We start from the raw sequence: 17,539 nt of genomic DNA, 5'->3' as shown, positions 1-17,539 counted from the left end.
TACTTGAGTTCTTTTTAAATAATGCAGAATTAAACATCAAGGAGGTGGGAGGGCTCCGCCCAGTGCTCTGAGTTACCAACTGCTGCTGGTTAGTGCTGAAGAGCACGAGTGCCACATGTTCAGAAGGAAGTGGATTTTACTCTCTAGCAGGATGTGCAGCTTTGCACAGAGCAAAACCCTGGCCAAAACCAGCAGCCAGAGTAGTAGTTAACACATCTCATTGTAAATGTTTATTTAAATCCTTTCATCTCCCTTTGAAGATGCACCATTTACTTGCTCAAGAAATTTAAGGTATAAAGTACAGACCACACAGGCCATGACTTTAAAAGAGATGCAGGATGGCCCAGCAGAAAGTTGCCAACTAATGTAATACTTTAATCATTGTGGCTGGGCCTTTGCTCACTGTCACCCACTTCAATAAGACAAGTGCTTAAGTACTTTATTACATTGTGATCTGCAAATGAATAATAGCATCTTTGAAGAAGTACAGATCTGTTGCTGTGATAATAAACAAACTGGTCTTGCTTGAAAGAACCTGATCGTCTTAGCAGTGAAATAAGCTCAGACATTTCTGCCTGCTAGACAATATTTCCTTTGGCTCCCTGTGCTGGGGGATTTGTCAGTGACTGCATGAGCTCAAGTATCAGCCCTCCTGGAACATCTAGACAATGTACTGGCATTAGTTTTTCATGATGCTGTTGCTACAGATAACCTATTTCTAGAAAAAATACTTCCCCCTAAGTCTTCAGGCACTGTTTTTATATAAGTCAGTGGGTGACCAGCCTTGTGTTGTGGCAGGTTTTACTGCCTTGAATACATTTGTCACAGGACTAGAGGAAATTACCTTTGTTTCTGAAATAAAATTTAGAATAGAAAATCATATGATTTAATGAAATGGGAAGATTCTCTGGCTTCTTTAAGCCACAAGAGATTGGATTCCACTTGAAGTGAAATTGGTTTTGTTGACTCCTATTTCCCCATCTGCCTGTGCTCATTTTTATACATAGAGGAACAGACTGACAGGGTTTGTATTTTTGCATTTATAGATCACTTTGCAAACCCTCTTTCTAACCTCTGGGTTTGTTTTTGTTAAAGATGAGCCCCAAGACTTCAGAAACAAAGATACATTTAGGCTCCACAGCCTCAGTTCTGCAGTACTGCTTGAGCCTGTGTTGATTTACCTAAGAGGGAGGTTGGAGCAAAAGAAAGGGAAGCTGTTAGCTCAGAACTCCAGGGACTTTGTGCTCAGCTAATAGAAACAAGGAAATGAGCCCCAGGACAGCCCAATTCCTGTGCTGCTTTGCTGAGGCACACGTGTGGTCACAGCAGGGCTGAGGTTTGACACTTTATCATAGAAAGGGTTTCTTAAAAAGCTTCGTATCCAGTGACTACCCTCACTCTCCTGCTCTGTCCTGCTGCTCCTCTCAGCCTTTTCCCCTCTTTCCCCTCTCTGCCCTGCTCCTCCAGCCCTCACACATCCTTCCCTCCCTCAGCTGGCTTCCCATGAGCCCCAGGTTCTCCCCCAGGAGCCTCTGCTGTTCCTCACTGCCTGGGCATCATTGTCCCTCTGTGGCTCTGTCCTTTGGGATGGGGACACCCTGTGCCCTGGAGAAGGGCTTGTCACTGATCATGATTATTGTCCCAGAGCCAGCCAGTCATTCCCAAGGCTTTATGGACTTTAGAATCATAGAGGCTTCAAGGTTGGGAGAGACCTTTGAGCCCATGCAGTCCAACCATCGATGCAGCAGTAGCACAGTGACCAGGAGCCATCAGCCAGCCCCATGCACACACCCCTTACACACCTCCAGGGATGGTGCCTCCCACGGGCCGAGCAGCCTAACAGAGCTAACAGAGCGTTCCTTTCCCTCTCCGCAGGACTGCTGCGTGAGCTACGGAGGGATGTGGTATCTAAAGGGGACGGTGCAGTCCTGACAGCGGGGCAGAGGTGTCGGTGACCTCGGGGACGCAGGAGGAGCCCCAGCGGGTGGCACAGGCGGAGCAATGCCGTGGCTGGCAGCCAGCGCGGGATCTGAGCTGCCCTGGGGCGTGGCAGCCCCTGCCAGCCCAGACTCAGAGTTTGCGTGGCCTCGAGGCGCAGAGCCGCCGCGAAGGCACCGTGGGACCCTGTCTGCAGCTTGATTAATCTGGGATTTCTAATGTATTGCAATTCTCCTTCTGTTTCGTTATGACAAAATAAAACCATATAGTGACACAGACATGATGGAAAATCATGGTCTAAAACTTTATTTTGTAAGTAATGCCAATAAATTAAATTTGTTTACAAACATCCCAGTTTTTGTTAAATCCCTGGATGCTCATACTTTAGTGTGAGCATTGTCATAGCCCTTGCAGCCCTCTTCATAGAGAGCAGATAGTCGTGTTCATGGGAATGTCAGGCCTGGGAGGGGGGAACAAAATCACTGTCTGTGAACTCTGTACTACATAACCATTGTTCTCACCTGTTGTCTGTGAAATGAGTTATTTGGAGAAGCACCTACATCTGAGACATGGGGAACAGCTTCTGGATTTCTTCTGCTGGTGTGGGGATGGTTTGAGGGACCTTGTGCATTACTGTATGTGACAGAGCAAGGTAAGTAACTGAGGGCATCATCTGGAAGGCATCCAGCTGTAGTTACCACACGGCAACCATGTAAAACCTCTATTTTGTGTAATTTTTAAATAAAATTTTATCTCAAAGGTCAATTCTACCCCGCCTTGTATTTGTCCAAGAAGAAATAGAAGCTGCACCTGCTCCTTTTACATCCTGAAGGCCTGGGGAGGAAGGATGGAGGCAGAGAGCCAAGTGAGTGCAGTCCCTGAACTCCCTGTTGAGGCTGGGTGGCTCATCCTGACCTGGCCTCACCTGCAGTGCCAGCAGGAGGATCTGCTGTGGGCACAGCACAGCCTGGGCACTGCTGCTCCTGTGCTTTCCTGTGGGCACAGCACAGCCTGGGCACTGCTGCTCCTGCTCTCTGCTGTGGGCACAGCACAGATTGGCTAAAGGGGATTCCATTGATTTCATCGACTTATGCTCAGAAAAGGCTGAGTTGAGTTGTTGACCAAAATAAGAAGATTAAAATAGTTAATCCAGATAAGATTGGCTAAGAATATTGTCCCCATACTTACAGCAGTTCACAGGCACACTCAGGCACACTCTCACCCTTGCACACTACTCACACTGGAACTGCTGCTGCCCAGCAGGTGTGGTTTGCCCATCCCTGCAGTGGTGAGGAACACTGGCAGGGAACCACTTTGTCTTTCTCAGGGTGCTGCTTTCCAGTCTCTGAACTGGGGTGAGGGACACAGTGACAGGGCAGAAACCTCAGGCACAGCAGCTTTTCTGCTTTCCCCACCCTTGGCTTTTTTTTTAACAGCACTGACAAAAACCACAACAATGAGGAACAACTACTTATTTTCATCTGGATTTCTGTCCTAGACAGGTCTGTTCTTTTCCACGTAGCATAACTCTTCTAAAATACAAATTTTGTGGGAACTCTATCTGAGCTCTGTAGGAAAGACAGCAGTACTAGATAATGCAGGTGCCAGCTGAACCAAGTTCAGTTTCCTGATTGGCACAGATGGATATAATTACTACTTACACATGCAGCTTGACTGGATTATTTATTTGCTTAGAAAAATATTCAGAAGATTCAATTCCCATTTTTAAATAATTTTCAGACTGCAATACATGTTTTAGAGAAACTCCCACAACATGAAGTGTTGATACTGCACCTGAAGGATGAGCAGAACAGAGAACAGTGTAAGGCAGCAGAGCTGCAGCAGCAGCAGCTGGACTAAAGGTGAGAAACTGTCAACATTCTGGGTCAAGGGTTTGGTACCTTGCAGCAAGCCAGAAGGAAGCTGCTTCCCAAAAACTGCTGGCCACATTAAGCTATGAGACCCTTTACAAGGAGAAGAATGTCACCTTTCATTGTGCCTTTCTTCCTTACTCCTAATTTCTCTCTGTTCTGAAGAACAACCTTCTCCATGTTCATTGTTTTTCAGAAATTATTGTATCAATTACTATTAGGGAATGGAAAAGGAGAGGGAGAACAAGAGTATGGTCCCATTTTCAGTAGGATTTGTGCTGGCAGCCCCCAGGCAGCATGGAATAGATTAAGAGAGGCCAACACTGGAAGCAAGAGACAAAACAATGTAAGGTTTTACCTGGCCTGTCTCCTCAAGCACTTAGAGTTTGTGGTATGCAACATTAAAAGCTACTCCACTATGTCAATGCTACTTCTAAAGTTAAATAGCTAAATAACAACTCTCTAACTCACCAAATACACATAAAAATGAACTTTGCAGACATTCCACCAGAGAACCGTAGGTCCCAAGTAACACATAGAGTCAATTCACAGTATCTTGCCTTAAGACAAAGTGCCCTACAAAGGAAACCATATCTAAAAAGCCACACAAACTTTACATCAAATCCTTTCTTAGTAGAAAGACATTTATACTAATCTGGGGGAGAACTTAGTGATTGTGAAAGCATGGTATTAGCTTAAAGCAAGCACAGCTTTCCACCACCCTGCCAAAGCAAGATCAGCTGGACTGCTCCCCTCCTGGAGCTGAGGAGTTGCTGCCCCTGGGACTGGTCGGGGCTTTGCTTTTGTTCATTTTCTCCATCAGTGTAGTCACAGGGCTAGACCATCCCTGTGAACCAAAGGAGAGCTTGAGTCTGGTTCTTGTGAGAGATTCAGAGTTCTCAGCTCTGTTATTTCTGAAGTGGACTAAGGAAACAAGTGCCAGTCACTGCTCTGGCCAGAGCTGAAGTGTAATTTGAAGTAGTAGTGTAGCATAAAACTATGATGTTTGTTTGCTTTACAACCACTGGTTTGTGTGACAGTGCTAAACATTAAATCTACTGCTACACAGGAACAGGGAATCTAGCTGATAACTAACTAGCTTGTTAACTACAGGGCTACCAGCCTATCCAAAACATTCATTTTGAGTGCTTAAGAAACACATCAGTTTAAGGGGTCTTCTGACATTCATATGAAGTGTTTTCTTGACTAATAGATAAGGTTAGGGCTGAGAGGAGAGAGTCTTGTACTTTGCTCTGTGTTCATCTATTTCTTCTTTTGTTTTTCTGATACAGCTAAAAATCTCCTTGAATAGTGCTTTGTATTCAGGGGGAGCATTTGTGGAAGAGTCACTTAGCTCAGCAATTGTGAATTCTTGATTGCTAGCTGAAAGATCATACTGGGTGTTCCCCACGTTTAGGTCTTTGGAATACTGCTTCAGTGTTTGTACAGCCTTGTGTTTCAAAGAATCTTCATCCACTTGACACTTCTTCAAAAGCTCCTCATACTTCACTTTCAGAGCATTGTACTGAGCATCAACTTCATTGAGTACAGAGATCCCTCGCTGCTTCACAGCTTCAGCTCTCCTGATGCAGGTTTCCTCGTGGCCCCTGAGGATGTCTGCCCCGGCCGCGCTGCTCAGGAGGCTCTCGCTGCAGCTCCGTTTCAGTGCCTTCTTCTCAAGCTCCGATACTGTCACAAGTCCATCATCTGCCAGGCTCTGACCAAGCTCCCTGTCCAGAGATTCCTTGAATGAAATGAAAAAGGATTCTGGCACCAATTTCTCTGCATTATGGAGGCTGTTTTCAGACTGAAGGATCTGTCGCATCTCAGCTACTTCTGCTTCCAGCTCCTCCGCCCGAGCCCGATACAGGTCTGTGTCAACCAGCCTCCGCTCCAGCTCACAGTTCTCTTTCACCATCAGACTGTACTCCTCTTCCATGGTCACCCTCTTCTCTTTCTCTACATTCAGCTGGGCTTGCAGAACTGTCACTGCCTTCTTCAACTTCTCATTCTCTTCTTCTAGAGGACTTAGCTGACTATCCATAGACGTAATCTTCTCTGCAAAGACGTGATCATAAACGAAATACCTGCAGAACAAAATAGGGATTATCAAAGATAGGAAGTACAGCTGACCACACCTAAAGCTTTCCTGTCCTGGGTAACTAATGACATATTTAAACTGTGTGCTAACACACTTCAGAGCACTAACAGGGGCCATTGCACTAACCAATCAGTCAGTTTAGTAATCAGAGCAGGGTTTGTAAGGACTTACATGCCACTGAACCAAGCTCACAGCTTAGGCAGAATGGCAGCTTGTTAACAGTTTCATGTTACAGACAAGCTGACTGAATAATGTAAGTTTAAATTATAATTTAAGTTTAAATACACATTGCCTCCCTTTACCACACAGTACTTTCTGACACTATTTTTTTCTACAGCACTCCACTCTTGTAACTTTTGTCATTATTGATATACAAACATGCTTCATAATTGACAAAGCAATGCTGGAGGCTGGTATTTTCACAAGCCTTTGGCAGCTTGAAGGATTCAGTTATCTTTTGAATTGTCAAGAAATAACTTTTTTTGGGATTTATGATTTATTCTAGAGTGCCTCCATATAGACACAAGAGCCTGTTCTGTCTGTGGAGATGCTTTCTTTACAAAATTGCCCTTTAGGCTTGCAGTTAGTTTGAGCTTTTACCAGGTGATTGTCCCGATGGCCCCATTAATGCAGGTCAGCTGGCTCAAATGGCTCTACATTTAAAAGGGCAGCCCAGCAGCCCAGCCACCATTTTCCCAGTTTAGGTGTCCTCTTCCCCAGCTTCAGCTCGAAAAAGCTACGGAAATATCCATGGACATCCAAGGAAATCGTAAGTTACAGGAAATATTTTGCATTTAGTGAGTTTGTTTTTCAGATTATCTGTGTGTTTGCTTTTATCTGACTGAAAATACTGGGGGGCAAACTGTTGTAAGCTTTCTATGCTATCATTTGACATGGCTGGCTCTGGGGACAAAGTGGAGCACCAATACTGGTGTGGTCTAGAAGCAGACCAGAAGTAATGACAGTACCATACAGCAGAGATGCTTTGCTAGTTGTGAATGTCAGGTAGTTTTTTTTCCAGCTTGTGTCTTAGGTTTTAAAGTTTTGCTTAAAATAGTTTAGTGTTCTTTGCTCTGTAAGGTAAAAACTCTTACTGGCGGAGGTCGTAGAGCTCCTTCAAGCATGAGAAGCTGTGCATTGACCTGGGCTGCTCAGATCTCTCCTGGCTCATCCGGCCTCGTCCGGGCTTCTTCAGTTCTTCCACTTGTCGCTGCAGGTCATCTATGTGTGTTTGCAGACTTTCAATAGTCTCTGTCAAGCTAAAAGGTGAAAAGACCTTTAAATAAACCTAACCTTTCAATTTGCCAGTATTGTAGAAATCCACTAGGCACAGACAGACACTCAGTAACTGCACAAATACACCTGGACTGCTCTTACTGATATTAACAGCTGGGGGGAGGGAATCTCTAAAAATCTGTTACCTTATTATCTTTTGTTGTGAAGCTCTACTCTCTGCAACCAGTTTTTGATTAGTGTCTTCCAGTTCTCTTGCTGTCACATCCAGCTGTTCATAGACTTTGGCATGCTGGTCGTTCATCTGCCGCAGGAGCTCCACTTGCTTTGTGAGGTACTGCAAGACAGTTCTGCTGTTACTGTTTGCCCTTGAAACACAAGGCACAGCTCCTGTGCTGCATTTCTGCTCACATTCAGAGAGAAACTCCTGAGTTTTCCAAATGTAAATTCCTGTGTTTGCTTTGGTAAGCTGAGGAGACACTATCAGTACCTAGGCAGCTTGCCTTTGTTATGGAGGCCACCCCAGGATGATGCAGCAGCCCCTCCCTGGAGGAGTGGGTTGGATGGGGCCAGCTGTGGATGGTGCCAGCTCTCTTTATCTGTGCCCAAGCCTTCTGCATGGGGCTGTGCTGCAGTCAGCACTGATAGAGCCTTCAGGCTCCAACACAGCCCTTACCTGTCCCCTGTGTGCTAAAGGTTGCAGTCTGCTCCAACTGAAATTTCTTATCTGCGTTGACCCAACAATTTTCTCAACATTAAAACTGAAATATTGGGTAGCACCATCCATAATTAAACATATTTTCAGCTGACCCAAGTTATTCCTGTCTGAAGCAGCATTAGGTTCAGCATGGCAGAATTTAGGTTGTGGTCACTCTTAAGACAGTATGTGGCTAGTATGTGTTAGGCAGTATAACTTATTGAATTCAAATCTTTAATTTCTCACAGGGAACTATTCCAGTTACTGTAATCCCCAAACAAAGGTCTCATGGCCTTTTTAAAAAAATAAAACCTCACATGAAGTATTCTCAATGTAATCCTCTTGGGTTTTACAATTAACTACACACAGTGTTTAGTTTCCTGAATAATGTCAGAAAGCTTGGAATTCTTAGTCTAAGCAGTTCACAATCACCTAAAGCTCTTTAAAAAAGTGTATTATATTCTCCCACTCAGGACATGAGCATTTACATGAGATAGTAATTTTCTGTTTGAGTCTAACCCCCTAAATGTGAAATATTTTGTTCTTATATAGAGTTTGTATTTTACAATATATTCTGTATTACTACATGTTACCTTCTTAAAACTAAGCTTCAAGCAGGAACATCCAGCAAACTCCTAGGCAGAATTACTTCTCTTTACATAGGCCTGTTATATACTCAAAACTTCTACTATTCTACTTAACCTTTTACCTCATTAGAAGATTGTTGGGTTTACATTTTAGGCAATTTAAGAACAGATAATAAGTTAATCTAGGACTAGTAACTACTCCATACAGACTTCCAGAAGATCAACATGATAGTTGTTGGCTAGATCCTTTTGTAGCCTGTGCACACATGACAGAGGATTTACACAGAAATAGAAGGTAGATTAGCAGTAGAATCTCAATGTGACCCATTTCAGATTAACTTTCCCTATTGGTTATAGCTGAAGGAAGGAGCTGGAGATCCTCAGACTTTCTTCTGCAATACAGGAGTGGTTAAGCACAGGAGCCAAGGTTTGGTGCCTGAAGAGATGCTGGTACTTTTTACAATGGGCTTTTGCAGACCTTTGAGATGAATGCAAGGGGGGAAGCACAACTTCCTCCACCTTCCATCTCCAGCATCTTCAGGGCTGGTGTCCAGTTGGCCTGGTACAACCAGACCACCAAAGATGATGTCATAAATACTTCAGAAGTTCATGTTTAATCTATGTCGCCTACAATGGAGCACCTAACATGAAGCAGCACCTTTCATTCTAGCACATGGAAACTGGAGAGTGTCAGGATTTCCAAGGTCTGAGTGCTCAGAACAGATTCAGGCAGGAATAAAGCTGCTGTTTCCATGCAGCCTTTATTACATCCACAGTGATTAGTGAGTGGCACACGTGTCAGCACAAAGGTCAGATATAATGATCCAAAGCTGTAAAATGTTCAATGTGTTAGTATTTAATAGAGGAGATGTAATCTTAAGCACACCACAGCCTTTGACCCTTCTCCTCCAGCAAAGGCAATGCTGTATTTCAGAATGATTTCTCAGCCAGCTCTAGACTTTGCTGCCCATAAGATCCAAATTAATAGGGAGAGTCCCAAAGATTTACATGGATATACTGCACTGAATAAGCTAGTTCAGAAATTCAGTGTTGTAGCTACAGGAACAGCTGAATGATCACGGGTAGGTTACAGAGACTTGAAAATTGGGAAAAATCAAGCATAGAGACTGAATATGCCATTTGCACATGAATCCTGTGCAACGGGGTATCCTGTGATTCCACAAGGGCCAGAAATGCTGGTATGAAAATAAGAGACTGAACTGCTTTATACCTTGCATATTTTTATACATTACTTTATACATTGCAAACTTTATTCCCATTTGTTTCAGTGAATTCCTGTAACAATTCCTTGTGCCAGTAAGCCAATATTTTCATCTCCTCAATTGGAGGGTCTCTGGGTATTTGAACGAGGGGTTCATTTTCCCTTTCCTGACAGAAATCCAGGTGCAAGAGAAACTTCTTTGTGCTGCTATTACACTTTAAAATGGCACTGGGGAAAGAGAAAACACTGAGACAGGAGATAGGATTGGGAAGACAGCTTGTTACTACAGCAGATACAAATCCAGCCTTTGGCTCAACAAGCTGGGCAAAGAAAAGGTGCAGGCACTATTTATATACCAGAAGAATCACAAAAACTGTTCTCCCACTCTCCCTCTCCTCTTGGAGGGAGCTAATAGGACAATCCAATACACATCTACTCTCCTTGAGAGAGAGGAGGAAAGAGATTGAAGAGCTATCAGATAAAGCCTTCAAAAGGTAGCATTGCCAAAGTCTTGGTAGAGCAAGACATTGAGAGAAAAAAATTAATCTTGTGTTGTGTCTGAGTTTGTGTGACTGTAGTGTACTTGGCCCTGCAGCACACCAGCTATAGATCACTGCTGCAAGGACACTGGTGACACTTCTGGAGCTGCAGCTCTCTCATGTCCTCTGCAAACACTGAACCACCAGAACAGCTAAACAAGTAAACTGGCTTAAACCAAGAGGATATTGCATTTTTACCAGCACTGCACTGTTTCTGTAAATCAGTGTAGTCAAATAATATTTTCCACATTTCTAGACAGTGTTAAAATGCTGCTAATTAAGTAGCTACACTCCATCAGCCAGGTTAGTTGCCTGTCACAAAGTTCTTGTGTGTTATTTCAAAGGTATGTTGGAACTCTGCTAAACACTCTCTTAAATATGGCTGTTCATACAAGTACCTTGTGTACAGTATTTGTACAGCACCTTGGAAGTGTTTGTCTTCTCTACACCTTCAGAACTGATCTTTTTATAAAAGCTATTCATGGCAATGAGGTATTTCAGTCTCTGCAGAAGTAAATACATCTTCTAATGCTGTGGCAGTAATATAAACATCAGCCATTCCAACCAGTGTATCTCAGAATGAACAGGATAACAAAGATTTCAGTTAGCACATAACAGAAGAAAGAGCCAATAGATGAGGTACAAAAACAAAAGTAACCTCTAAAAACACAAATCAAACCTGCACTCAGAAAAATTCCTCCTCACTTACTATAAATGCTGCATTTGTGTTGACTACTTTAAAGACACCAATAATTCTGTAATTATTAAGGTTAGGATTCTTTCAGTTACCTGTTGCCACTACAATAGTGAGCATTTTCAGTCTGAAATTCCAACTGTACAAAATGCACATCTCTAATTGCAGTACTGCTAGCACAAAGGAACTCAGATTTTGTAAAAATCTGGTACATACCAGTCAAAGCCTGTTCCCTGTGATTCACACCAGAACCAAATGGAAATGCTGACTACATTTTCAATATGTTGTCAGTCAGCAAAGTCCTGAATATTTAATAATTTAATTATTAGAGACCATGCATTGCCCTCTAATAGCTGAAAAAAAAATCTCATTATGCTGACAAATGCTAGGTCTGCAAGAACACAGGCAGTATTAAAAAAAAGAGAAATTGCCAAAAATAGCCAGGTTTTTCCTCTCAGTTATCTAAAGATGACTGGTTTTGAAAGGATGGTTATGTTTTTGGGTTTTTTCCCTGGAAAATATGGAGCAATATATCCACTATATCCTATATTTAGATACTACTTAAATGGGTTTTTTTTCTGGGTTTTTTGGTTTTTTTTTTTTTGTTTGTTTGTTTTTTTTTTTTTTTGTTTTGTTTTTGTTTTTTGTTTTGTTTTTTGTCATTACAGGGTTTCTTTTACATTGAAATAGACTTTAGCTCCCTTTATCACAGATCAGTTTAGTGGAAGTAAATATCTTCAGATTTTACTTAAATCTCACTTCTGCACTTATCAGCTTTTAAATTACAATGCTGCAATCATTAATTCTCATGTAATAGTTTAAATTATTAATGTCTTTGTCATCATATAATTTGATGTTATTTTACCTGGCAAGATCAGAAAGTTTAGCAATAAAAATAACTGAAGTATCTTCTCAGTACAAAACTAAAAAATACCAGGCATTTGTCATTAAAGCAAATCCAACGTTTAGTGGCACAAAGCTTCTGGTAATCACACAAACAGTTCTAAGTATGAGCCACCTTTACCAGTTCTCAAATTCTCAAAATAGCAGAAGTGGTGAAAGATTGTTCAGTATTTTCCATTAGATCTCAAAGAAATTCAGAGCTTAACTTATACACTGTATGATGCAGGTCTAGATGTTTTCACACAGGGATCCTTTAGATATTTTACCTCTATCTCCTGCAGCTGCTCTTGATTTGTTGCATACATTTGCTGCAAGGATTCTTCTAGTTCAGTGTTACGGTCCAGTAGCGTCTTGCCAAGCTCAGCAGCAAGGTGAAGATCTAAACAAAGAAATCATGTTTGCATGTGAGTGAGAGAAACAAGGATGTAATCTAATTCTGAAGCCTGCTATCAAACACTTGAGGTATTTTCTCATTGCTGTTACAACTGCTGTGAGTTATCTCCAGTACCCAACATGAAGTTAGATTTGCATTAGCGATGTTCTTCTCAGGTTTATGCTAAGTCAGCCCTGACACCCAGGGACACATTTATGTCATGAGGGTTCCTCAGTTCCCCCGTGGCCCTTCAGACACACCCAGCCATGTTCCCCTCCCAGCCCAGGCTGCACCAGCTCTGCTCCAGGTCTCTGGGGCTTCACGCTCTCCACAGCACTCAGAGCAATGAGCACAGCAGACCCCATAACTGCTCATCAGCCCAGAGCCAGGCCAAAGCTGATGAACTCTTCATTGACTTGGCTGTTCCTCCCCATTACCCCTCTAGCAGAGCTCAGGTCACTCAGGATCATAGTGCTAAATGAAGGTTTCAGATGCTTTTCATGGTGAAACAATATTATCAAAAGATATAAAATTGATGGAGACTTGCAGCTATTCTGCTTTTCAAGCTCATAAACTCAGATGACAAGAACTGTTTCATGTGCTTCAAAACATCACTTTAAATGTCATTTGTTCTCGGGCATTTAATCTCAATTTCACTTCAGTCATCTTCAATCACCTCCCGGGTGCAGTGACTGTAGCTGTTGCAAATTAAGAAATAAGTCATCTGAACACTCAGCTCTGTTCTAGAGGGAAGTTTGATATTTGCTCAACAGCATCAAAATGCTAGATATTCTGTATTATTATGTTGAAAGACACGTGTAATTTAAAAGCTAACATAATGTGACAAAGTAATAAATCTTGGTATTAATGCTAAAATTGCAGTTACTCTGTGGAGGGTACTACATGTCTAGGATCTAAGAGATTTCTAGAAATATCTTATTTTCCACCTCCTTCCCATCACATGACCCATGACCTGCATGCATGCAATACCACCTTGTTAGTTCTCACACAGAACTTGTATCATTAATCAAGAGAAGAAAAGTCCAGAAAATCTTTGAGTCACATCAAGAAGCTTTAAATGAATAAACAGGAGACATGTATTGCATCATCAGTGGTTACAGCCAGAGAAGCAAACACATTAATTCCATTTTCATTTGATTGCAATGCCCTTTTTTAACATTTATGCTCCCTCTGTTATCTTATCAGCTGGGAACTGTAACACATCCAATACTGCTCCAAGATTGTTTTGTGCTAACCTTCAGCTGGCAGCCTGTCCAAAATGATTTCTCCATCTCCACACATTTGCCAAAGCCCAAATCCAGACTTACAAGGACAAGTCAGTACAAACATTTGTCTATGAAGTTGTAGAAGTCCAATTCTGGCAAAACAACAGCTGTGCTATTCTTTACACATTCTTTAGAGCACAATGCATTGTTTCCTACCTTAAGGTCAGATTCTTAGCTTAAATGCCATAAAATTATTTAAAAGAAATCTCACTGCATGGGAGTTCTTCAGTTTTAAAAGATGTACAATTAGAAGGCACAAGGCATATTAGTCTGTACTTAGGAGTTTATCCTCACATCACTTTTTCACTGTAGCATTACTCATTACAAAGCAGGATTTAAAGTATTTGGATAAGGAAACCTTAAGGCATCCTGCTTAAATTTTTCCCATTTGGTAAACAGATTGCACATTGTTTACCATGGCCAGAATAACTCCCAGTCAAACACCAAGCTGTTTGTTCTATCTCATTACAGAATACTGTAGTCTTCAAATTCAATGAATTCATTATCCTATAGAAAATGGAGTCCTGCTTCACAAGTTCTTGTACTGCACAGATCTTCACTAGGAGCCACCACCTTTAAAACAATATCATTCAAAGCAAAGACCAGTCTATTCTTTTATTTTAATAGAGTAGAAAAAGAGCTTTAGAGAGGATTTAGGATTATGTTAAAGGCATAATGCATAATGGAATTACTATCATTTCCCTTCCCAAAGTGAAAGTTTGTTTTCATGTTTAAGTATATTTAGGAGTTTATAGCTTCATTCTTAAATGCCCCCTCACCTACTAATCAAAGAGCACACAGTGTTTGGAGAAAAAGGTGAATAATGGCATTCATGTCATACCTCACACTCACTCTGTTTGTTAGACTGGCAGAGGCACAAATGGGTTACTATGGCAGAAACACTTTTATAATTAAGGTAATTTGTTTCTGAGGGGGAAAATACAGTGGGAGCACTCAGGAACATACAATAAAACCTTAACTCTAAAGGAAGCAAGTACTGAAATAATTTCATCTCTTCTAAAATTCAGATTTTTTTTGCATCCGTTTTTCTACATTGTCAAGTACCCGGAAGCCCTCTAAAGAGCAAATTTTACAAGAGAAATGTGTCATGTATGTTTTCCAGCTACAAAATGGAAAGTATTAATTTACATTCCTCTGGAGAGAGTTATGGTAGAACACTAGAAGCAAAACTGCATTTTCTGTTGTAAATTTATGTAAAGCAAAGCTAAATTCTGACAGACATGCCTTTCTCCTTTTCACCATAAAGATGGAAGCAGAGAGGTTTTTAATAATGCAAAATGCGTATGTGCAGATCTAAAGATCTTGGTTTTAGTAGATCTGATTAGTTGTACTGGTGTTTAACAGCTCCATCAGAAATCTCCAAAACAAGACTGCAAGGATGTCTTCTGTGATACTGAACAGCCCTCACTTACCTGTGCTTCACAATCTCTTCTGACTGCATAACCATCATTGAAAAAAAGATAAAAACAGTACCAAAATCCTTCTCTGCTACTTTTTCATAACCCACCTAACAGAATTATTCAGAGGATTTTCAATCTAAAATTAGCCTATTCTTTTAAACAGCAACAGGCACTAATTGTGAAAGAGGTAAAAGTAAGGCTAGTGTAAGTTTACTTAATTGTAAAACGAATTTTTTTTCTACTTAGTTTCCTATTTCTGCTCTGTATTTGGAATACCCTCTATTCTGTAAAAGTGAGTGACAGCAAGATGAAAAAGAGCAGTCCATACACAAAAATTCTTCTTTAAAGGTCAGCATACTTCAGCAAAACATTGCAGAAGGATGTCTGCTCCCAACCTTACAGGAATTCCATGAGCACTTTATGCATGAGCAATATGCCAGAAAAGCCCATCTCCATTGTCAAGGCAAAAATCTTTGGTACACAGGAAGACTGTCAAGGTTTTCCAAAACCCCTACCCTAAATTAAAGTCTCAAAGACCGACTGACAAGGACTTCAAGCTTATTTCATGGTGCTTTCTAATGTTTTACAACCTAGGTTCTCATAACCATACTGATCAGTTTTTAAACATGCACTGATTGTTTGGGTTGTGAGGAGTTTCACGAGCCCTTGATAAGCACTTACTACCCTGTTTACACACACACACCCGTGTGTCTTAGCCTGGGCAGCAGCAGGAGGATCCTTCAGAGTCCAGAAATCATGTACAGCACAACATTTAAAAACCATTCCTGTAAAGAATTTCTTCTTTACATTTCAACTTGCCTATCACTTTCTTTTCCTCCTTTTCCTTTTGGCAAGGCTATTGGTTGCCTCCATTTAGGAAAAATAGAGAATCCCCAGAAAGATTGTGTCCACATGTTGAGGGGACATAACCTAACCCCCAAAATGCACTAATCCTCTAGAATGGAATACTGTTTCTTAAAAGATGACAGCAGAGTCAACTGGTGATTATTTCACTCATTTTAATTAAAAGATGAAAGTAGAGAAACATCAAGAAGGTAAGAAGTCAGTTGTTATACATTGTGAAGTCTCTTTGTAGGTTCTTCAACTCCATAAACACTGACATAGTAAAAACATTACTGAATCATGTCTTCAAACTTTTCACTCTCTTCCCTGTGACAGCATATTGCAGTTTCAGGATCTTACTTCAACTGATTTGTTTGTATCCTAGAGCCAGGAAAACATCAATTTTGGGTGAGGAGTACCTAAATACAGCTTTCAGTCAGCTATTTTTTATAGCATACAATTAGAGAGACCTGGCCCGTCTCAAAAAGAGTTTCTGTGGTCAGATACCTGATCTCAGTGGGAATACTGCTTAGCTTTCTCTATGCTTTACAGTACAGCAGCACCCACCAATCCCAAGAATTAATGTATTTCAACATAAAAGCAAAAGTGTAAGACCGGAGCAGGTTTGCAGGAAGCCACAGCTTTGAACTCGCCTTTCAAAACAAAGTCGGGATTTAGAACAAAAAGTAGAACTAAGTAACTTAAGAAAATACCAGTCATAAATGCCACTAAGCTCTTAAGGAAATGGCACATTCTTTCCGTATCACGCTTGTTAAAAGATTTCAGTGCAATTATACTTGTATTCCTACGGCTCCTTTCTCATTTGTGAAATGAACAGCATTTACCTCTTGCATGTAGTGTTTTAAGACCTACTGATGGAATGACAGAAGCTATACATGTATATATCCGAGGTGTAGCGGAGTTATTTGTTATTTTAAAAAGAAAACCTAAAGAGTTTCTAAGGAACCTGCAACTAATCGAGCATTGCTACGACAACTTCATCGACTGGAAGCCCTTACAAAGAGCTCAACAGGGCGCAATAGCGCATCCGACCCGGTGCTTCCAGCACCAGCCCGAACAGGGCAGCTGCACATTCCGTGCAAGGTGCAACTTCCCGGAGAGCCGCTTCCCTCCCTCCGGCCGGAGAGGGGACCCGGCACCATCAGCTCGGCTGCCGCACCTCCTTCCCTCAGACAAAGACGGCCGCAGTCCTCACCGGTGACAGCGATTCGGCGCCGGCGGGAAGCGCGGCCGTGCGGGGATCTCGGGCTCCGACGCGCCTCGCCCGCACGACCGACGCCGCCCCGCCGCCCCCGAGCGCCCTTCCCGGCGCCCCGCCCGGCGCCCCGCACCGCCGCGGCCCCTTCCCTCGCACGCCGCCCTCCTCGCCCAGCCCCTGCCCTCACACACCCCGGCGGTCCCCGCAGCCCCCTGCCTCACCCGCCCCGCTCAACGCGGCCCCTTCCCTCACACCCCCGGCTCGCTCCACACCCTCCCTCACACGCCCCCCGCCGCCGCCCCGGCTCACCTTGCTGCAGGTCCTGCTGGTCGTACCAGGGCTCATCCTCGCGGATTTCGAACTCCTCCACCAGGCTGTCGGCCAGCATCGCGCCCCTTCTCCTCACTGGCGGCTGACCGGCGGCGCCCACCCCACGATGCCCCTTGCACCGAACGGAGCAGAGCGAGCCGGCAGCCGCTCCCCGCCTCAGCAGCCGCCTCCGGCCATTGCCGAGCGGTTCCGGACTTTGCCGAACCTCTCCCCCTTCTGGCCGGGCTGCGCCGGCGGCAACGTGGCAGCTGCTGCCGCCACCCGCCCCCCCGCCTCCCGCGA

General features: G+C 42.8%; 2 protein-coding genes across 2 annotated transcripts in view; one reads left to right on the top strand and one right to left on the bottom strand.

Moving 5' to 3' along the window:
• POLR3E (RNA polymerase III subunit E) overlaps positions 1-2,703 on the top strand; it is a 28,015-nt gene extending 25,312 nt beyond the window's left edge. The window contains exon 21 of the mRNA XM_059484144.1: positions 1,876-2,703. Within this exon, the coding sequence (XP_059340127.1) occupies positions 1,876-1,932 (57 nt within the window). The 3' untranslated portion in view covers positions 1,933-2,703. The remainder of the gene's footprint in view (positions 1-1,875) is intronic.
• Positions 2,704-3,606: 903 nt separating this feature from the next.
• CDR2 (cerebellar degeneration related protein 2) lies at positions 3,607-17,456 on the bottom strand. The gene is made up of 5 exons (XM_059484145.1): positions 17,237-17,456; positions 12,052-12,164; positions 7,332-7,480; positions 7,005-7,169; positions 3,607-5,896 (listed from the first exon to the last, which is right to left on the bottom strand). Exons 1-5 carry the CDS (start codon positions 17,313-17,315, stop codon positions 5,029-5,031), a joined length of 1,374 nt encoding a protein of 457 aa, XP_059340128.1. The 5' UTR covers positions 17,316-17,456; the 3' UTR covers positions 3,607-5,028.
• Between the last annotated feature and the right edge of the window lie 83 nt (positions 17,457-17,539).

Source organism: Ammospiza nelsoni, chromosome 17, assembly GCF_027579445.1.
Source record: "Ammospiza nelsoni isolate bAmmNel1 chromosome 17, bAmmNel1.pri, whole genome shotgun sequence".
NCBI lineage: Eukaryota > Metazoa > Chordata > Aves > Passeriformes > Passerellidae > Ammospiza > Ammospiza nelsoni.
Note: the sequence above shows the minus strand (reverse complement) of the source record. Positions and strands in the feature narration are given on the sequence as shown.

Excerpts from the sequence above, each read along its gene's own strand:
- CDR2 (XM_059484145.1), bottom strand. The coding sequence starts at position 17,315 with ATGCTGGCCGACAGCCTGGTGGAGGAGTTCGAAATCCGCGAGGATGAG. Across the intron at positions 12,165-17,236 it reads CCAGCAGGACCTGCAGCAAG|ATCTTCACCTTGCTGCTGAG; the intron begins GTGAGCCGGGGC and ends TTCTTTGTTTAG. Across the intron at positions 5,897-7,004 it reads GAGCTCTACGACCTCCGCCA|GTATTTCGTTTATGATCACG; the intron begins GTAAGAGTTTTT and ends TTTGTTCTGCAG.